Source organism: Onychostruthus taczanowskii, unplaced genomic scaffold, assembly GCF_017590055.1.
Source record: "Onychostruthus taczanowskii isolate IOZ18803 unplaced genomic scaffold, ASM1759005v1 scaffold13, whole genome shotgun sequence".
Lineage (NCBI taxonomy): Eukaryota > Metazoa > Chordata > Aves > Passeriformes > Passeridae > Onychostruthus > Onychostruthus taczanowskii.
The window spans coordinates 9851624-9872636 of NW_024498462.1; the positions used below are offsets into that span (position 1 = coordinate 9851624).

At 55.2% G+C, this 21013-nt stretch overlaps 3 protein-coding genes across 5 annotated transcripts in view; 2 read left to right on the forward strand and 1 right to left on the reverse strand.

Annotated features, from left to right (window-relative positions):
• The window catches only part of OPHN1 (oligophrenin 1), a 52495-nt gene extending 50757 nt beyond the window's left edge, over positions 1 to 1738 (reverse strand). For all 3 annotated transcript variants that reach the window (XR_005952059.1, XM_041396438.1, XM_041396437.1), the window contains exon 1: positions 1512 to 1738. Coding sequence is in view for 2 of the 3 variants with exons in the window: in XM_041396438.1 (XP_041252372.1) it covers positions 1512 to 1665 (154 nt within the window). In the remaining variant the exon portion in view is untranslated. The remainder of the gene's footprint in view (positions 1 to 1511) is intronic.
• Positions 745 to 7113, forward strand: YIPF6 (Yip1 domain family member 6). The gene is made up of 7 exons (XM_041396439.1): positions 745 to 878; positions 2577 to 2705; positions 3205 to 3283; positions 3617 to 3659; positions 4326 to 4451; positions 4554 to 4711; positions 5360 to 7113. Exons 1-7 carry the CDS (start codon positions 840 to 842, stop codon positions 5476 to 5478), a joined length of 693 nt encoding a protein of 230 aa, XP_041252373.1. The 5' UTR covers positions 745 to 839; the 3' UTR covers positions 5479 to 7113.
• Positions 7114 to 18592: 11479 nt separating this feature from the next.
• The window catches only part of STARD8 (StAR related lipid transfer domain containing 8), a 45170-nt gene continuing 42749 nt past the window's right edge, over positions 18593 to 21013 (forward strand). Inside the window, exons 1-2 of the mRNA XM_041396410.1 lie at positions 18593 to 18737; positions 20941 to 20974. Coding sequence (XP_041252344.1) covers positions 18693 to 18737; positions 20941 to 20974 — 79 coding nt within the window. The 5' untranslated portion in view covers positions 18593 to 18692. The remainder of the gene's footprint in view (positions 18738 to 20940; positions 20975 to 21013) is intronic.

Below are 21013 nucleotides of genomic sequence, written 5' to 3' on the forward strand. Positions count from 1 at the left end.
CCTGTGCGCTACAAACACTGAAAAGGGAAATGGTTTTGAACAAAGTGATGAAGAAAAGCATTTCCACTAGCAAGCAGGTTTGTTTTAATCCCTCTGATTTCCATTTTGTTGGGGTTTTTCTTTGCCCTGGACTGTGCAGATTTGAGTTTTTGTACCCACGTTAGGTCTCACAGCCCTGTGACGTCGGCAGTTTCAGTCACACCAGCTTTTGTCTCTGCTGCTTCCAGATGGGCACACACGGGCTATTCCAGCCACGGCCTCGATAACAAGGAAGCTCTGAATTATTCTGAACAAAAGAGCAGCAGCTAAACCTATTAACACCCACTGAAACCAACCAGCTGGCAGGAAAACTGTGTGACCAGCGTGGATTGTCTGTGTCCCTCCACTGCCCCCATGGATGCTCTGGTGGCCTGGGCCTGGATTCTGCTGCATGGATAACGGCAGAGAATCATGGAATCATCTGGACTGGAGAAGACCTTTAAGATCATGGAGTCCAGAAAGGCATGGGAGACGACACAGGGAGGGTGTGTATGAAGGTGTATCCACAGCTGTGGGGAGGAAAAACAAATCTAAGCAGTCAGAAGGTCGGTGTCAAACCGGGAGGTGTAGTCCGGGATGAGCCGCCCGAAGCCGCCGCCCGCCCGCCCGGCCCGGCCCGGCCGCTCCGCTCCTCACGGTGCGGGACGCCGCGCTCCGGCCGTTGCCAGTGCGCCTCCTGCCGGCGGGGCGGGGGCGGCGCCGCCCGCACGCGTTGCCATGGACGCCCCGGCGGCGGCGCGTTACGCGGCGGCGCGCGGTGACGACGCCAAAGTGGCCTCCACGTCGCCGGGACGGCCAAGATGGCGGCGGCGGAGGGGAGCGGGGCCGGGGGGAGCCTGGTGAGTGCGGCCCGGGAGAGCGGACGTGGGACTCGGTGGTTTCAGATGACACAACCTGGCCCAGGTGCTCTGGTGATCTGTCAGCACTTCTGAACCGGCGACTCCCGCAAAGTCAACATTGAAACCGACATTTCATTGGGAAAAATGCTCACCGTGATTTAAAGAATGACAGAACACCGACAACAAAGGGAGGGCTTCCAGCAGGGCGCTGCAGGGCCCCTCTCACGCTCGCAGGGCGACGGGATGGCCAAGGATGAACCCGCCCCGCTCCCCCCCGCGCCCGGGAGATGCTCGGGGGAATAACGGAGCACCATCCCCGAGCGGGGACCGCCGTCCCCAAACGAGCACATCCATGCTGGCAAGGCTCGGCCGGTCCCGCCGCCGGTGTCAACACAGCGGGACGGCGGACCCAGCCCGTCCCGGCGTGGGGACAGCAGCGGGTGGCCGCGGGGGTGGCATTGCAGGGACAGGGACACGCGGGGGTGGCGGCTGCCGCCCGGGGAACGCCAGCCCTCCCCGGAGCGATGCGGGAGCACGGGCCCCAAGCGGCTCCAGCACGGGGATGCGCAGGGAACGGGACACCCCGCGGTGACCGGCCGAGCCCTGCCCGGACCCCCGCCCCGGCCCGCTCACCGCGGATGGCGGCGATGAGCGCGTTGCCGTCCTTGATCACCTCCTTGATGAACTTGTTGGTTCGCTCCAGCTCCTGCTCGTAGCACTTGAGGCGCTCTCGGAAGTCGGGGCTGTCCAGGTAGCAGTCGCTGAACTCCAGCGGCGGGTGCCCCATGGCCGCGCCTCGGCCCGGCTCCGCCGCGCTGCGCCTACGGAGCGCTGCCGCTGCCGCCGCCCCGGGCGCCCCGCGCCCGGGAGAGCGGGGCCGGGGGGAGCCGCGAGCGTCGGGAGGGGAAGCGGGGAAGCCGGACTGCGGGCGGGCCAGGCGCATTCAGGCCTCCCTCTCTCCCTGAGCGCGGCCGGGCAGCCGGTGAGGTGCCGGGAAAGGCGCAGCGGGGTCTGGAGGCCTGGGCGGGCGGCGGCTCGTCCGAAGGGCGGGGATGGGAAAGGGGCCGAGGACGGGCGAGAAGGCGACAGGAAGGGAAGACAGGGACGGGGTCGGCGCGGGGCCGGGGGCTGCCGGCGTCCCTCCGTGCCCCGCCTGGCCAGCGTTTGCCGTAGAACCGGTCGGGCTGTGCCCTGTTTGCCTTCAGCCGCGGGCATCCCAGAGCCTTGCTCGCCCGCAGGCGGGGACGGCTCCAGCCCGGTGAAACCTGGTCCCTGAGCAGCCTCGGTGTGTGTCCGGGCCGGGGGTGTCCGTGCAGCTCCCCGGGGCTGTTAATATTAAATGTTTATGTTAATTAGTTGTAAATGTTAATATTAATTTCAAATGCGGGTACTCGGGGGTGGTGCGGCTGTGCAGCCCTCAGGCATCACCTCTCTTGAAACACGGCTTTTTACTTCTTTTGGTTACTGCTGGAGCAGAGCGCAGAGGGTGGGTTCTGGGGCTGGCAGGGGACAGGCTCACACACACCTGCTCAGCTCTTGAGGCCATCACTGCTCACGTCAGGCAGTGACAGCTGGCCCTGCTGCAGAACCTTTTCTTCATTGTATCCCTGAATTCTGAGCAGCTCTGTCCATCCCCAGCCCATCTGAAGTGCACACGAGCATGTTTGTGTTTGTTCCTAAAGGTTTGTGCCCATTCAGTTCCCAGGTCTGGCAGATGTGTCCATATCCCAGGATATTCCAGTGGAAGGGGAGATCACTGTCCCTGTGGGATCTCACTCTCCTGATGAGGATTACTCCACGCTGGATGAGCCAGTCAAGGACACAATTGTGAGTCTGGGGTAAAACTCATGTTTTCTGGTGTTTTTGCACAGCGCTGCTCAGCCTGTACTTCAGTGGGGATTGTTTTAGAACTCGTCATGTAAAACAAATTCCTGTGGGTCAAAAAGTGTCTGAGTTGTGGCCCAAAGTTTCTCTGTGATCCTGAAATGAAAGTGAGGGCAGAGGCCTCAGTGGGAGCTTGTGAGAAACTCCACTGACTGAAGATATATTTCATTTCTTTTCTTTTCCTAGAGGGGCAAACAAATTGTTGGTTATATACTGTGTTATTAAAAGATAGAATATTGTGGTTGTTAAAGAAAAGGATGTGATGTTGTTAAGGACTGTAGGAAAAGCAGTCATTGTTTGTTGTAGAGGGTGCTACAGAACTTGTTGGGTTGGATCCTCTCCTGATTTGCCATTCATGTTCCTTTACTTCTGTCTCTTTGCTTTAGCTGGGAACTGTAATTTTTGTGAGGGGATAAATGAAAGTGTTTCGTGTTTGTTTCAGATGAGGGACCTGAAGGCCGTTGGGAAGAAGTTTGTCCATGTCATGTATCCCAGGAAGAGCAGTGCCCTCCTCAGGGACTGTACGTGCTGGGGCCTTCCTGACCTGCAGGGGAGAGGCAGAATCCAGGGAAGGGGATTCAGGGGGGCTGATCCTGGGCAGCAGAGCTGACAGCTGGGCTGTCACCAGGGCTCTGTGGCAGGCTGCTGTGGGCCAGGATGGGTGGAACTGGGAGCTGTAGCAGCTGCTGGGTCTTCAGTGAATTTTATTATAGATCATGGGGTAAGATGCTGAATAAGAGAATTGTAAAGCAGTGAGATGTGGAAAATGGCACCTTGGGAGTTGGGCAGTCCCAAGGAAAGCAGAACTGCGATGGTTTTGTGACTTTTGTGATGTGTTTTCCCTCTCTTTGCAGGGGATCTGTGGGGCCCATTGGTGCTGTGTGTCTCCCTGGCTCTGTGAGTATTCCGGGGGAATTTGGGGTTTTGTAGCCCAGTGCATGAGGGAAATGAGACATTAAAAATTACTGATTAATGTGTTAAGATCAATTTCATCTTATCCCTCTCTGTCTTGTGCAAGCACTGCTTGGTTGGGTTCTCTGATAAAATGTGTTTGTGACACTTCAAGCCCATTAGCACCTCCTGTCCCTAAATTTAGGATTTAAGGATGAACCCTTTCTAGTCCCCTGGCCTAGGAATTATTTTACTGAAGGTGTCTCAAGTTGTACTGATTCAGCTGTGGTGCCCTGTAGTTATTCAGGGGTTTCTCTGAGGCTGGTTTGTTCAATCACACACTACTCTGCTACCTTGAGAGGTACCAAAACTTTGGTACTTTAATTTCCATCTCAGCCTGTTGTCCATGGCTTGATTCCTTTCTCGATGCTTTCACAGCCCTGAAAACAGGGCAACAAATGGACTGAGATCACCTCAGTTGAGCCACAACCATTTTCCTTTCCTGTGCAAAACTGAGGATATAATGAAAATATAAAATGGATGGAAAACTATGGGCCTGCAGCATAACTGGGGATCAGTGTTGGGGCTCCTGCTGGCACCTGCTCCAGCCTGGGAAAACTCCATCAGTGCTGATGCCTCAGTGCAGCTATTTCTCCCTGTTCCCCACTCCAGGATGCTTCAGGGTGGCTCTGCAGACAGCAAGGATGACGGAGGGCCCCAGTTTGCCGAGGTCTTTGTCATCATCTGGTTTGGGGCCGTTGTCATCACGCTCAACTCGAAGCTTCTGGGAGGCACCATGTGAGTGCGGGGTTGTTCCGTGGAGGTTCACTCACTCCTGAGCACGGAGTTCTGCCCTGCCTGGCCTCACTGCTGTTTCCCTGGTGCTGTCTCCCTGTGCAGCTCCTTCTTCCAGAGCCTGTGTGTGCTGGGGTACTGCGTGATGCCGCTGACCGTGGCCATGCTGGTGTGCAGGCTGGTGCTGCTGGCGGGCGCGGGCACCGTCAGCTTCATCATCCGCCTCATCGTGGTGGGGGCCATGTTCGCCTGGTCCACCTTGGGTGAGTCCCTCCCTGTGCCTGGGGAGCTTGATCCCTGCGCATTCCCTCAGGCAGAACCAAGGGTGCTCTGGTCTAAGGTGGCCCTGGGCTGCTGAAAGGCTGTAGAAGGAGTTCTTCCAGTCCTTGAGCTGGCAGAGGTTCAGCCTCTGTCTCTGCTCCTGGTGATTTCCATGGTCATAGACAAATTGCCTTGGGCAGCAGGATGATGATTTAGTATTAAACTCAGTGAGACTGTTTGGTGGTTTTATTCTATGGTTATGTTATAAATACTATTAGAAAAATGCTGTTTTTATAGAGATGCATTTGCACGATTTCTCCTGTTTATCTGTAAGTCTGGCTCTCACTGTACAGTGTTAATCAGCATTTATGGCCAGGCTGGTTGGGGCTTGGAGCAGCCTGGGCTGGTGGAAGATGTCCCTGCCTGTGGCAGGGGGTGGAACTGGATATCCCTTCCAAGCCAAAGCATGCTGTGATTCCATGTTTCTATAACTTATTGTTCTGTATGATAGAGGAAGTAGCACTTGGTGATTACAGCCCGTTGGTTTGAGCAGTGGTTTCTTTTACAACACAACTGCAGTGCAGATCCTCGCTGTGAGGGGGCTGTGAGGGTTGTGCTGCTCCTGCTTCACAGGTTTTGTGTCTCTGCAGCATCCACGGCGTTCCTGGCAGACAGCCAGCCCCCCAACCGCAAGGCCCTCGTCGTGTACCCCATCTTCCTCTTCTACTTCGTCATCAGCTGGATGATCCTGACCTTCACCCCCCAGTGAGCACCATCCTGAGGGACTGCTACACTGACTGGACTTTCTCATGGACGCTGCAGTGAATCCTTGGCTTTATCTCTTTCTAATTTATATATAGGGATACTGTAAAAAGGCAGGTTGTGGGATAAAGCCAGAGAGCTGCAAAAAGTGCTCATTTGTGTGTCCCTCTTTGTGAAAGATACTGAAGTCCAGCTGCTGAGGGGTTTATTTAGCCCTGTTCTGTACTGGTGTTAAATAAACAATGCCCACTGGGACAGGGATTGTTCCATCTGAGGAGAGAGTGGGAAATCCTGGAGTTTCAAGCTGCTGGGAGATGAAGTTTTTGCACGACTTGGCAGATTTCCTGCCCGTGCTTGGATTCTCACTGAAGATAAAAATGCCTTATCAAACCATAGAACTTCACTGCAATGATGTGTGGAGAGGAAAGAGACGTGTCTGACTCCTTTTCATTCCCTTGTAGAGTGGTGGGATGTGCACCCAGGGCTTTGTGGGACTGGGGTTTTCCCAGGAAAAGAGAGTTCACTCAAAACTCAGTTGGGTTCCCTTTGCAGGGAATTGGAGCTGGTGACAGGGAGTGGCTTTTGCCCTTATCCATGTGTTGTGTGTGTCCATCCCTTCATGTGGCAGGCAAGAGGGTTCCAGCTTGGTGCTTTCAGTACTGCCTCTGAGGGGACTGTGGGCTCTCTGCAAGTTGCAGACCTGTGACCAGAGGGAACAAAGCTCAGAGTCCTGCAGAAATGCTGAGACTGCTTTGTAGCAAAGACTGGGCTCTCACCCTGCATTTGGAAGTGAAAATTCCTTGGAAAGTACCAAGAATGTGTATGTATGATAAAAACAGGGGGTTCTGTGCAGAAAGTTGAAGATTTGCTGCACAGGCTGTTTGGGTCTGAAAAACCATACCAGGGCTTGGGCCCCAAAGTGTTAAAATAGCTTGAAAGAAGGGAAGTAAATGGTACTAGAGGTGTTGGTGCTCTGAAGCAGGATGTGAATTCTGCTCTCACCTGCCTCTGTGTGACTGTTCCTGTGGTTGTTCATGGGGACAGCAAAGAAATGTGTGCAAATGTGTTCCCTTGTACTTCCCATGAGATGTCAGACACTGTTCTGTGGGGTTTTAATTTTGCTTAATACTTTAATAAAAGGGAGGGGGCTCTACCAGTCACTGCAGATTCATTGTGCCCCTCTCTTGGGTACAGGCGTGCAAGAGTCAGGTGTATTTTGGCACAGACATTGGGAACTGGGACCTGCTTTTGGCAACTACAGAAATGATTCCTGTTGTCTGTTGTTCTCATTCAGCAATCCATGAAATATCTGGGGTGAAAAAGCTGCTGTAAAATGACATTTGTGCAGACAGACTGAAACTGAGGTCTGTGGGATCTGCTGAGGTGTGAATGTACCTAATTTCTAGTTACATGTGCAGGAGCAGTCTATGCTGTAAACACTGGCAGTGGGTGGAAGTTGGGATGGAAATTGCTGAATTTCAGAATAAAAGTGCATTTTTGCATTTTTGGATAACAAGCTGCTGTGTGTGGCAGGGCCTGGCTGTGGCACCAAAGGGCTGGAGGGGAGCTGTGGTGGTTCACAGACATGGGAACCATGGAAAGGGGAATTTTTAAGCTTCCATTAAATTATTGCTGGTATGGAGTGTGGTTTTTCTTTTAAGTGTGCAGTTTTTCATTCAATTAAATGTTAGTTCAGCTTTTTGAAGCTGAAAAGAAGTATTCAGGGGAAATGGATGGTAATGCTGTTGATGGCTATGTTGGGATTCCTTGAGCCAAATCTTTCTGTCCTACAAGAATTTAACCACACTTTCAAAAGAAATCCTTGGATTCTCTCTGGGTCTTGTGACTTGAGCTGGTGTTCTATCTCAAGGATAACTGGAGTAGCATTTAATTGATCCAGTAATATTTTGAAATTTTTTACATGACTTCAGAAAGTCAAAAGGCCCAAACTGGGGTTTGTTCCTCAGCCACCCTGGAGGTCCTGCAGAGTCCCTGCTGTGACAGAACCACATGGGCACATTAAACACAGCCAAACCATTTTGTTTCAGGGAAACAAAATGCCTCGAGCGTGTTTGATATTTGCAGATGCTGGAATTAATGCAGCTGATTGATTAATGCAGCACTTTAAAGTGCTGGTGTCACCTTTGAGTGCTGAGTGCTCCCTGAATGTCCCTCATCCTGTCCAGCCAGGTGGGCAGCACATCCCTCCCAAGGGCCCTGCAGGGGAGTGATCCCTGTCACCACAAGAGAGGTTTAATTTGTGCTGGAAATGTCTGTGGTAAGAACTGTTGTGCTTTCCAAGGGGAAAGGCTTTTCCTTCTTGTTTAAAGCTGCTGGGGATGGGCGACAAGGAGAAGCAGCTGTGTTGCCTATAATGGAGTGTTTGAACTGCTCTGCACAGAAATGGCTGATTTCCAATGCACAAACCAGGCTTTCTTTCATACTAGGATTTTTTTAATACTGTTTATCAGCAGAAGTTGTTATATATGTTTAATTTTGATCTATTTAATACCAATAAAAATGAAAATAATTTATTTGCTTTAACTTGAAAAATTCGAACAGGCTGAAAGTCACGTGGGCAGTGTGAGGTGTGGATGGAAGCTCTGTGCTCTCTGTACCTGTGGCACCTGCAGTACCAGGAGCTCCCCTGGCCTGGCTGGGGCAGGAGGGGGACAGTCCCTACCCTGGTGTCCCCTGGCCCCACACGGAGAGCAGGACACACGGGACACACGGGCCACACGTGCCAGAGCCCCTGAGGCTGAGCCACGACATTGCCCTGCCCAGGCTGGGATGCTGCTGGTGCTCACACACTGCTCAGGGAAGCAGCGTGGTGCTGGTGTACCCCAAAATCAGGGTTCCAGTGGCTTCAGGGCCGGGAGCCACCCAGGGGACCTGCGTGTGCCTCAGTGGTGCTGGCCAGGGACCACCAGCTATTGCATTTGGGGGCTTCCCAGACGAAGGAAGGAATGATGAATCTGACTCCATGTTCTCAGAAGGCTAATTTATTATTTTATGATACTGTATTATATTAAAGAATACTATACTACACTATACTAAAGAATACAGAAAGGATACTTACAGAAGGCTAAAAAGATACTAATCTCGTGACTCATGACTCCTTCCAGAGCCTCGACACAGCTTGAGCCTGATTGGCCATTCAGTCAAAACAACTCACATGAAACAACCACCTGTTGGTAAACAATGTCCAAACACAGTCCAAAGCAGCAAAACACAGGAGAAGCAAATCAGATAATTATTTTCCTTTTTCTCTGAGGCTTCTCAGCTTCCCAGGAGAAGAATCCTGGGCAAAGGGATTTTTTCAGAAAATATGACTGTGACCACCGGGGGCTGAACGAGCCGGGGGTGATGGGGGAGCAGAAACCTGCTAGGAGGGGCCCTGATGGGTCATGGATATTAAGGCACATCCCTGACTGGCTAATGAACCAATGGCAATTAAACCCATCCCTGAGCCACGCCAGGATTTGAGGCAGTGGCCAGGGGTTCGTCCATGTTCTCGCTGACAGTGAGGACACCCATGACACGACCCTGGCCAGGGAGCCTTGGCGCGGAGCTGGTGGCAGCAGGGACACCCTGCCCTGTGCCGAGCGTGGGCTGCGGGGCTGGGGACAGCCACCGTGGGCAGTGGTCACCAGAGGGCGGCAGGACCGCGCTGTCCCTGGCAGCCTTCTGCAGCTTGCTTGTCACCCCCGCGTAGTTTCCGTGGCTCCCGGGAGCTCCGGGGAGCACAGCCGGGGTGCTCGGTCCCGCAGGCAGCCCCGGGAGCTGAGCTCTGAGCTGCCGGCCCCAGCCACCAGCTCGGTGGTGCCGCACCTGGCCCTGCTGCGGGGTTTCTGCCTGCTCAGTGATGGGCAAGAAGACGCTTTCATTCAACAAGGGGTGTTGTTTTGTTTTGGTTTTTTGTTTGTTTGTTTGGTTGGGTTTTTTTCAAGACAATTTACCAGTCCTGGAAATGTACCTGTTCCGCTCAAAAGAGGTGTTCCCAAGTGCAGCTCTGGGCTTTGTAGTTACATTTTGTTTGGATAACGCTCAAATTTAGCATCTTTCTCCCCTAAGTGAATCTTTTAAGGCAAATATTCTGCAGGCTGAATTGTACCCTAGGGCAAATGAATGGGGCAGGTGACAGTGGAAGGATGGATTTGCACAGTAAAATCAGGAAGTAGCACACAGAGTGCAGCTGTTGACAGCTGGGACTGTGAACCTGATTCCCGACCTTTGGCTTTCCTGGCGGGGGAAGCAGGTGACATGGCTGCAGGAGCTGGAAGTCAGGCAGGAGGTTGCTGAATCTCCACACTGCAGGTACTGGATGCAAGGGCAGTGGCAGGTGGGATGGGACAGGCTGTGCCCAGCACGGAGGGTTCCTCCCTCCGTGGAGGAGGTGGTGAGCGTCACCGAGGGCAGGTGTGACAGCCCAGCACGGGGCAGCTGCTGGGACAGACACAAGGGTCACTGCATTGCTTTGCTGTCACCTTGTCATGGGGCAGTGCTTGTGCTGGGGGCTCAGGGAATCTGGGAGACAAGAGTGAAGGCTTGCTCTATTTATTCTGAATCCTAGTTGGAATAAAAATCAATAATAAGTGCACTTCCTGATGCAGGAAGGACAGGTTTGGTGTTTCTGCCCTGGTTGTCCTCTCTGAACCTTGTCCCCTCTGCCCACGTTTCAGGGAAGGGAACAGGGCAAGTTTTCTGAGTGCCACAGCTTCCCCATGCCTGGTACTTGTCATATCTGTGCTCTGAGCCCTCTGTGTCTGAGCAGCTGCTGCTCATGCTGCTGATGGAAGCAAGAGAGCATTGTCAGAGCCTTGGGGACTGTGGGCAGGGTCCTCCCACCTGGGAACTCTGTTCTTCCTCATTGTGCCCAGGTGGGAGGAGATGAAGTGATTCTCTGCCTCAGCCAAACTTCCCCTGCCTGTGCAGAGTCTTGGCCCAGCTCCCCCCAGGAGCCTGAAGCACAACTCAGACAGCCTGAAATCCATCCCAGTGAGCCCCTCCAAACCCCCGCTCTTCCCCCAGTGCTTCGTTGCCAGCAAAAGGGCATGATGGGAAGCCCACCCTTCTCCGAAAGTATAGAGGGAGTTTGGTATTTTAAGAGAGAAATGAGGAGTACAAACCCAGCTGGTCGAGTTGTAACTGTGGGTCTGCATGCTCTGGTGAGGAGAGCATGGAGGTTCCCAGAGTGAGTGCCGTAACACCCCTTTCTAATCAAAAGGAATGGAAAGGAAAATGAGGACAAGCAAAATAAATGCAGTCTCCTGTGTGGCTCTTGCTAATGAGTTATGGTTTTGCATTGCCAGGTTTGCCAGTGGCAGCGAGGGTTCCATCCATGGACGATGGAGCCAAGGAGCGCTGAGCACCAAGCAAAGCCACCGCTGTCCCCAGGCCAGCAGCATGAGCCCCCGACCCCACGCTCTCCCTCATCAGCTGAAGATGAGGAAGGTGTCTGTGGCTTCCTCTGTCCGAGGAGCAGCAAGTGCAGTGCTGAGGATGAGCCTGGTTATGAGCTGATCCATGACATATCCTTGCTGTCCCTCTGGGGATCTTTTCCCAGGAGAGCCAGGAGGCACCGATCAAGATTTATCGGCCTCCCGCAGGGACCTGCAGGGCACAGAGGGGATGCTACAGGCCACAATAAAATTTTCAGCAGCAAAGTGTTGGCCTTTGATGAACATTCCCAGACAAAGCCTGGGCACATGCTCAGGCACAACAAAACAGAGCAGGTGGGGCTGCTCAGGGCAAACCTGGGGAGAGCCCACAATGCCCTGGATTGCAAGGAAGATGAGGTTAATGCTTTCTCTGTGTCTCCTGGGGAAGTGAAGACATGTCCTGGACATCTGGTAAGTGTTCCACATGATACCTGTGGGTGCCTGTTCCTGTGCCCCATTCCCTGCTCCCTAGAGGTGCCCAGCTGGTCCTGAGGTTGAGATGCTCTGGCAGACATGGATGCTTTGTCTTCTCTTTTCCGCCTAACTCCTGCTTTAGGCTGGTGATGTGCAGTTCAAATCCAGTGTGTTAAGTTGCCTTTGTATCCTTTAACAGTTAGTCTTACTGCCCTGAAGGGTTTCTACCCAAATAGGAGTTGGATTTCTGTTCATCCTGGTGTGGTGGCCAAGCAGAGCAGGAAGTGTGCCAGGGGTTCAGGGCAGATGTATTCCCCCAAGGCCCTGCAGGGAGGAGAAGCCTCCCTGGCCAGGGGAACTGGCACTAGCTGATTTCCTCTGTGTTTGGTCTGGGCACTGTGGGCTTTTCTCTCAGCTCCTCCTGTGCCTGTGGGCCCAGAGGCTCCTGGCTGGGCTCCCTCCCTGCAGTGTTTGTGCTCCTTGAGCAGCCTGTTTGTCTGTCAGGTCCCAGTGACATCTCTGTACCCCTTTGAGTCCCTGTGCTTATAACAAACTCATGTGAGCATAGTGGCCCTCAAGACATCTGGTTATTTGGGTTGCAGAGAGCTCCAGGCTCCAGAGCCCTGGAGCAGAGCAGCTGTGGGGGCCAGTGGAGCCATTGGAGCAGCCTTGTCCCCATGGCTGTTCTCCTTCCCCATCCCTCTCTCTGCTCTCCTGCTTCCCACAGCTGCTGCTGCTGCAAGGCAGGAGCCTGATAAGCTCATTGACATCTACAGGAGAAAGGCAAAGGGTGAATTTCAGAGCTCAGCAAGAACTGCTGGAATTCACCAGGATTGTTTTCTGGTTCTTTTCAAGTTTTTTTCTGGTGTTTTGTGTCACTGTCTCAGGATCATAAACAGAACATGCAATTATTTATCCTGGGCACTGATTTAAATCCTTCCTCTCCCCATAACTCAGCCCTCCCTTAGCAAAACCCACGGGGCTGAGGTCTGGGCTGGGGCTGCTGCCTCTTCTTTCCCAGGGCTTTGGAATTTTTCCCAGCAGCAGGAACAGAAGCCCAAGACAGCCCAGCACAGGGTGTGGGGACAGCCTGCTCTGTACCCTGCCTGCAGAAAGGATCTGCCCCCAAAAAACCTCTTCTACCTCTTGGTTCCCTTTGGGGTGGGGAAGCACGTGGCTGCAGCTCAGCCCTGTGGCACGGGGCTGGGAGCAGGATCCCTCTCCAGGACCTGGCAGCCCCCGCGGCCACAGGGGGCGAAAAGAATTCACTGTCACATAATGAAGCTTTGTGTGTGTGAGGGTTGGCATAAAGGGTTTTCTGAAGCTGCCTCAGAGCCTTTCCTGGCGTCCCCAAAGAAGGCTGGCAGTGGCACGTGGCTCCTGTCCAACCTGGAAATATCCTGGGGTGCGGTGCCCGGGAGCACGGGATGGGCACGGGATGGGCACTCGGTGTCCCTGAGCATGGAATGTCTCTCCTCGTCCATGCCTGAAAGAAAGCTCATCTCTGGGCAGTGGTTTTGACCGAACAGGTGTCAAGGGAAGATGTGCCCGATGCTGTTTGCTGTAAATCCTGCTCTGATGCTCCTTTCAGGGATGAGAACTGTGTCCCTGCCAGCCCCCACTGCTGCTGCCTGCCCGTGCCATGAGCCCCCTCAGCTTTACTCTTGGTGTGCCCACAAGAGCAGCCTGGCTCTGGTGGGGTTTGACAGCAACCCCAGGCTCCTGAGGGCAGCTAGGGAGGCTCCTAGGGAGGCTCTCCTGCCACTGTGGTGGATCCAGGCAGTGGGTCATGGTGGCATCCTCTGGAGACCCCAGAGTGCTGCAGTGTGACAAACTGGGCACTGGTGGGCCTGCACAAACCCGTGGGTGCTGTCACTTCCATGTTCCTCTGGGGCTGCGTGCTTGGAGCTATCAGGGGATTTGGTTGTTGGCACCCAGGAGCTATTGTGCCCCCCATCCTGTGTCCCAGTCCTGATGCCATGCCCCCAGCCTCTGCCCAAGAAGCTGCACTGGACAGGGTTTACCTCTGGATTTGGGAGTGGGAAATGTGGTACATGAATGGCCCAACACTCCATGAGCGAGGGGAGGCTGGTGTGAATTCATGCTGGGAATTCAGCTTGCAGACACCTGCCCTCAAGGGAGCCAGCACTGCACCTGACAAGATTCCTCTGTCCTGGGAGTTAATCCCAACCCTTGGCCAGAATTAGGGCTGGGATCCTCCCCAGACAGCAGCTGTCACCAGAACTATGTGCAAAAATACCCAAGGAGCTGAGATGCAGTTTATTAAATGGCATTTCATCGTGCCAGCCACAGGAGGAGGTGTCCCTGTCGCCTGTGGCTGTTTTTTAGCTGCTGAGTGTGCTGTCAGTGGCAGGTACCAGGGCTGAGTGTGAGTGTGAGCATGAGTGTGAGTACACACGTGTGCTGCCAGCCTTCCCAGTTCCACACTTAGGCATTTTGCCATGGGAGCCTCCCTGCTCCAGCTATTAATAAGAGCTGCTGCAATTCCTTGGGCTGCTCTGGTGCCTGCCTTGAGGGCAGGGGATTAATGTCCCAGGATTAATGTCCCAGCCAGGCTCCAACAGCTCAGTGCTATTCCCAGGGGTAGGAAAAGCTGCCTGGTGAGCTTTCTGCTTATGTCCCCTTTTGTACTTAAAAATGCAGCCTGATTTATATTTCTTGCTTTAACAAAGGCATCTTGGAAGGAAGCAGAGAGCAGTAGCAGCAGGTTTTTGCTGGAGCTCTGTCCTGCATAGGAATCTCTGTTGACACCCCCAGACAGTAACTCTTGGCTGCTTGAATACAAATGGAGATAAAATTGAATGGGAATATGGCTCTCAAAAAATCCGTTTCCTTCTGTACCACTTGTGTTTATTAGTAATTTGCTTATCTTGTCTACAGTATCTCAAAAATGTCAGCATTTCAGTTATGCTCTTTTAAGTGCATTTAAATAGCCCCATGCCGAGCACAGCCCCAGGCCCCTGTTGAGCTCCCCAGTCTTTCTGGCTCTGGGAACTGGGGCAGGAGCACCCCCCAGCTGGTGCAGCAGAAATTCCCCAGAACTATCATGGACTGTTTTTTTTTTTTTTTTTTCAGTGAAACTCGGAGGTTTTGACAGTCTGTGGGGATTAGTCAGCTGCAAAGTTTGTTTGGTTTTGTGTGTGTGCTAAATCAGTCGGTGTTTGTGAGTTCTCTCACTGGTGTTTGCAAACTGGAGCATCCTGTGTGGGGAAATGCACAGACCCGTCTGTGCCAGGACCCTCTGGGGACAGGGAGTGCAAGAGGCTTCCTGCAGCCCTGCCTGGGGCCACAAGCCTTTGGCTTGTCTCTGGGAGTCCAGTGCACATCTGAGCTAAGCAAAAGTGTCACTGGCTTTGGAGGGTGACGCTTCAGCAGGACACAAGGGTCACCAGTGCTGGGAGAGGGGACATCCCACTGCGCTGCCTCAGCCCTCGGGAAGGGGCATTCTGAGGGGATGCCGTGGGACTGGCTGGCTGCTCCATCCCTGTGGGATGGGGGGATCGATGCCTTTGGCCCCGAGGAGGTTCTCCAGGGACTGCCCTGCTCACCCGAGCGCTTCCTTGTGCCACAGGAGCTGCACGTGGGGATTAAGTAATTGCCTAATTGTCCATCCCAGAGAGAAGCTTTCCCTCAGGGCTGGAGCTCCAGTGCAACCTGTGGTTTGTGTGGCAATCCTCCTGTGTCCTGAACTCTCCCAGTGTGTCCATGCCCAGCACATCCCACCCAGGAGCCACTGGAGACCGGAGCACATCAGGATTATTTTAAATTAGGAGCTTTTTAATGGAGAAGCAGTGATGGCAAGTGAGCAGGGGGCTCGCTGGTGGCATGGGCAGCTGTGGGACTGCGAGGAGCTGGGCGGTGTCTTCTGCTGCCCTTGGGCATCTCTCAGCTGGCTTCTTGTGGTCTGGTCGTGGCGGTGCCTCTTTGCTGGCATCAGAGACATTTGGCCTCTTGGGCTGGAGCTGGCACCGAGCTCTGAGCGGGGCTGGCCGCACAGTGGAGCCGCAGCCCTGGGGAGCTGTGGGGTGCCATGGGCTTCTGTGTGCTGGCCCTTCCCGGGCACAGCCCTCGCTCGGGGGCACACAGAGGGGTTCAGCCCTGTCCTTGCCCTCTCTGCCTCCCTGCTGCTGCTCCAGGGCTGCAGTTTCCACGTCTTCTCCCTGCCCCGTCCCTGTCTCACCGCCCTCGCTGTGTCACAGCCCCAGCACCGCCAGCACCCGCCCCGTGCCCGGCGTCGGGAGAAGAAAAGGCTCCCTGTTCCCGCTGTGCTAATGGGGGAACGGCAGCTCGGCCGGAGCTGCGCCCTTCCCAGCCTCGGGAAATGCCTGTGCCCGGCGGAAAGTGGAAAAACCCCGTGTGCCGCCGGCTCGGGGCTCGGCTGGCCCAGGGGAGGCCCCACTCCCAGGCCGCGGCCTCTGTGGCTGTGGGGACACGGCCTGGCCACCGCAGGCCGAGCTGTCACTGATCCTGGGCAACAGCCGCCACAGCAATAGCTCATCAGCGCACATAAATAGCTCCGTGCCGACACGGGATCCTCCTTCCAGGGAATGATCTGTTGTGGGAAGAGGCTGTACCTGTCCTCTGAAATACCGGCCCTGTCCCATGACTTTCGGAGAAGGCGGGGTGTGTGTGGCACTGCTAGGGCTGCTTGGTGACATCCTGGTGTCCTGGTTGCTGACATCCTGGTGTCCTGGTTGCTGACATCCTGGTGTCTGTCCTGGCTCCGGGTACTGTGGGCAGCAGTGGGAAGCTCTTAGTGAATGTCTACAGGGTGACGTTTTCCTTAGAATCAGCTTCTTAAAATTAACTCAGGTTTAAAATGGGTTCTCTTGTGGGTCTGAGGAGGATAGTGACACACACACATGCACACACACATATTTATTTATAGACTAAGGGATATTGCTTTTGCTTGTCCTGTAAGCTCGTCTGCAGAGTGGGTACATTAGGAATTTTGGGACGAGCCAAGTGCAGCAGTGGGGTCAGTCCCCTGTCCACTCAGCAGAAGTACCCATTTGGTGTGCACAGCTCCTGCCACTTCCCCATGGATCCAGTCCCCAGGAGCTATTCCTGCTGAGGACAGTGTCCTGGCACGCTGAGGAAGGATCCAAGATGAGCATTACTGGAATGCTTTTGGGATGACCGGGTAGGAAGAAGCTACACAAGTATGCAGAAACCGCTGTGGTTTGTCTCCCAGGCCTGGGAAGGAGACAGCCTGCTTCTATTTGTGCTAGCTTGGCTTTTTTAGCTTCTGGAGGAAGTGGGAGAAGGGCTCGATGCTGCTGGAGCCAGCAGGGACGGTTTTTTGGGTCCTGGCAGGGTTATGGCTGAAGCAGCAGGGCCTGTCCTGCTCCAGAACAATGCACGGTGCTGAAGGGTGAGCCCCTGATGGGAAGAGGCGCCCAGTGCCACCGAGCCTGGCAGTGCCCGCCTCTCTGAAGGGACAGTCCCTCCTGTGACAGCTGCCTTCAGCCTCAGCCCAGGCTCAGCTGTCCCAGAGCCTGTAGAATCATTGAAATATCCTTGGACTCCCGGGAATGACCATGGCAGAGCCTTTCACAGGACCCTGAGCTGGCAGTGCCCTGCCATGTCCTGGCCATGGGGGTGGTCCCCTGGCAGCCTCAGCCCCAGGACAGCAGTGCCCAGTGAGCTGAATGGGGGTGTCTGGCAGTGAGCAGTGCCCCAGCTGCCTTCATCCCTGCAGGGGACTATTTGCAAGTCCTTGGGGTAAAACTGCAGCCCTTGAGGCAGTGGTGGGTGAGTTACAGAGGGTGGGAAGCAGCTTTGGGTTTTAAACCCAACTAGGAGAGGTGACCCTGGTGGGCAACGTGCCATAGAGGTGAGACTGTCTGCCCAACCCTGGGTTTTTAAGGGAGGAGAAGAGAGATTGGTGTACAAAGCTTGTGCTACTTTGGTGTCCCCAGCCTGCTGGGAACATTACTGGCCCAGTTACACCAGCAATGCAGGGGACAGGGTGAGGAGCTGCAGCTGGTGCCAAGGCTGGGAGCGGTGCCAGAGCCCGCTGAAGAATGAGTGAGGGGGAGATGGAAGGAGGCAGCTGGAGCCGGCGCCGGGACTGATGCTCCTGTAAGCTGCTGCAGGGGCCATGGCAGAGCTGTGCCAGTGCCACCAGGGCACTGCTGCCAGTCCAGGGCCCTGCTGCTGCTCAGGTCTGCTGGATGCTAGCAGTGCCATCCTCCCCAGGCAGGTACATCTGACACGGCTGTGCCATGGCCTTCTGTGCTTTTTGTGCTTGCCTTGTTTCCCTTATCCTTATGCTTTGGGGCCCCACACCCCGTCCTGGCCTGCCCTGACACGTGGCACTGGACACAGCTGCCACAGGCACCAGCTGCTGGGGGTTGGGTATGAACATGTCACATCCCAAGCAGAACAATTGTGCTCTGGTTCATGTTCCTGCCTGCAGGTCCTGTCAGAGTAGAGCTGACACCAGCCTGAGATGGGCATTGGGCAGGAATGATCCCACTGGAGAGCCTGATGCTAGTCCAGGGTGGGTGACAGCCACCAAGAGTCCTTGGGAGCAGGGCAAGCACAGGCATCACTGTGGATCTGCTTGCCCTTGCTCCTTTCAAACTGCTGACACAAATCACCAGTTCGTGGGGTGTTCTTGTGTGCCTGCAGGAAGAATCCTGGCCCGGGGGGCTGCTGGGGGGAGGCTGGCACAAATGTTTGTGAGGTGACCTTTTATTGTGGTGCTTGTGATGATGTTTGCAGAAGGCAGATAAGGAATAGCTGGAGTGAAGGGCTCAGCCACATTTGATGGCTGGGGGGATCCCACCAGCAGGCTGGCCCTGGGTGATGCTGCTCTGCTGTGCCCGTGGTGAGCCCAGCAGCACCTGAGCACCCAGGGATGGCACCACGGCTGGGCACACCTTGTGCCTGCAGAGGACAGCGCCAGGAGCTGCCAGCCAGCTCGGGCAGGACCGGAGTGACGATCTGAACAGTCCAGGGTTTGGGTTTCTAACATCCTACACGTGCCTTTGACAGCCAAAATCCCCCTTCTCCCGCTCTGGAGCATCGGTCACCCTTCGCCCCTTCCCACTGCATGGGAATGGGAGCAGCTCGGTGCGTTCCAGGCAGGAAGGAAAGCCTGGAGCTGTTTAAAACTCGCAATCTTTAGGGAATTTCAATCGCGTCCAAGCCCGTTCCCGACCAACTGAATAACGGTGCAGGGTTTGAATGCTGGCCCGCCTCCGCCGCGGCCGCTGCTCCTCCCTCCGCGCTGCCCGCACCGGGCTCTGCCGGCTCCGCCGCCGCAGCGCTGCCATGGGGGTGCCGGCGGGGGCTCTCCCCGCCATCTAGGGGGGTCTGCCGGGCCCCCCGGCACATCATGCCATTGCTGGACTTCTTCTGGGCTTGCTTCAAAAGAGCCAAGGTAAGGGAGCGCTGCCCCTGCCGCGCTGCGCTTTGGGAAGCCTCGGGAAGGGGCGCTGGGGACGCGGCCCCGGCGGGGCTCGGCTTGTGCGCGGTGTCAGCTCCGGGGGTGTCGTGCCCGCGCCCCACGTGCACGAGAGAGGTTTGGATTTTGGCTGGGCCATGTGTGGGTGCGCTGGTCCCTGTGCCCTAAGCTCGCTCGCTGCCCTTTCCCGGGTCACCGTGTCCCGATAGCGACAACCCTGGGCGGGCAGGGGGCTGTGCCCGGCGAGCTGGGCTCTGTCTGTCTGTCTGTCTGTGTTTTTGTGTGTGTGCGCACCCTCAGCCCCCTAGGTGGTCAGCCCATGTCAGAAGGGTCCTGCCGTGCCTGCTTGCGTGGTGTGGCCGGGCTGGGACATCCTTCCCGGCCCAGAGGCTCAGGTCACCCGTGGCGTGGCTGTGGGACCGTGGCCAGCCTGGAGGGTGACAAAGGAGCAGCAAGGCCAAGAGTCCCCAGTTTTTCATTTCCTGCAGCAGCAGTTCTCATGGCGTGACATCTGAGATTTTTCTTTAGGGTTTAATTCTTCATCTGTCACCTTAATAACAAACAATTCTTCCTGCCTGCTTCTGATCACTGTTGGTTTATTGTGTCCCAACCCATGCAGTGTGGTGGGAGGTGAGCTGGGGAGGTTGTGGAGTTATAGTTAGTGTGAATTTCAGGAGTTTCAAATTGGGAAAAGTGTTAAAATCCCTTTTCAGACAGTGCTGTACACCGGGCTGTGCTGGGTGAGTGGATCTGCTGTGGTGAAATGAATGTGGAATGCACGCTGTCCCCCCGGGCTTTCAGTGCAATGCTTAAAATAGTTGAGTCTAAAAATGACATTTGTGAAATTCATTGGTAATATTAGTGGCTGTCTTGTCCCTGCTGTCTCGTCCCCGCTGTCTCTGGAGAGCTTAGCTGTCCTCATTAACCCTGTTTGTCCCTGTGTGCTGCGTGTTGGCATTGCCATCGTGCTGGTGGTGGCACAGACAGGGACACTGGGTCCTGCATGGCCACTGGCAGAGCTGCAACTTGGGATGGCTCCAGCCTGGCCTGCACAGACTCTGGTGCCCACAGGTTTCAGCCTCCTTGGAAGCACCCAGCAGTCCCCTGGCCTCAACCCATGTCTTTGGCCCAACGTGGGGTCTGGTGGCTCAGCTGGCCAGGGCACCACTCTTCTGGTTGTCACCAGTGGCCTCCTGTAGGGCTGAGCCTTCTGCTTCAGCCTGGAGCCGTTCTCCTCCCCATGCCAGTGCTGCTCAGCTGCTCACCACGAACAGGCGAGGAATTCTCACCTTCCTTGCTGAGGAATTTCTTGAGCAGGGAGAAACGTGCTGGGCTCTGTCTGTGGGATTAAAGCTTTCCAGGGTAAATGAGGTGGATCTGTGGCTGGTGGAAGATTTTGTGGGAAAAGGATGGTTTGGGAACAGATTGGGCAATGCCAAAGGATCCGGAGAAGCTGGGTGACCTCTCCTGTGGACAGGGGCACGCTGTGAGCTCCGGCAGTGATTCCAGCCCTGGTGGTGGCACCCCTCGGTGCTGCGGGAAGCACAGCAGCAGGGACATGGTTAAGCCTGGCTTCCCTGGGCCATGCTCAGCCCTGCTGCCCCGGCAGGAAGAGGGGTCCCGGGGGTCCGTGGGAAAGCCGGGCTGTTCCATGGCGCATTCCTGCAGTGATCCTGCCGGCACCTCTGGCTCCTTCGTGGGGCAGAAGCACTGGAGGGGCTCAATCTGCACCCAGAGAGGGACCAGGGAGCTTCCCGGGCTCTGGGCTCACCTTGGGACTGGGAACGGGGACGTTCTGCTGCTCCTCCACCCTGCAAAGTGCTGCTGTGTCCCAGGTCTGCCAGGCCCTGCTGCTGTGAATCCCATTTCTTGTGGCTTCCCTTGGGAGCCAGGCTGGTGGGTGCCAGCTGGGCACACTGTTGTTGCCCGGTGCTCAGAGCCCTTGGGAGTGGCAGTGGTGTTTTACAGCCAGTGGGGCTGATGCTCTTGGGAGAAGGGCCCCAAGCATTATTGCTTGTTCCAGCTCCGGGTCAGCACTGCTGGTCTCAGGTCACTCCTGGGCACAGGGGAGGCTGGAGCAGGGACCAAGCCCAAATGTGAGGGGCAGCATTCCACAAATGTGAGAATCAAAATGATAAAAAAAATATTTCTGTTTTTCTTTCTTTCTTTCTTTTCACAGAATTTCACGTTGTTAGAAGATAAAAAAGATGCAGGTAAGCTGCAGCAATAATTTTCGGGGCAGGAGTGCCCTT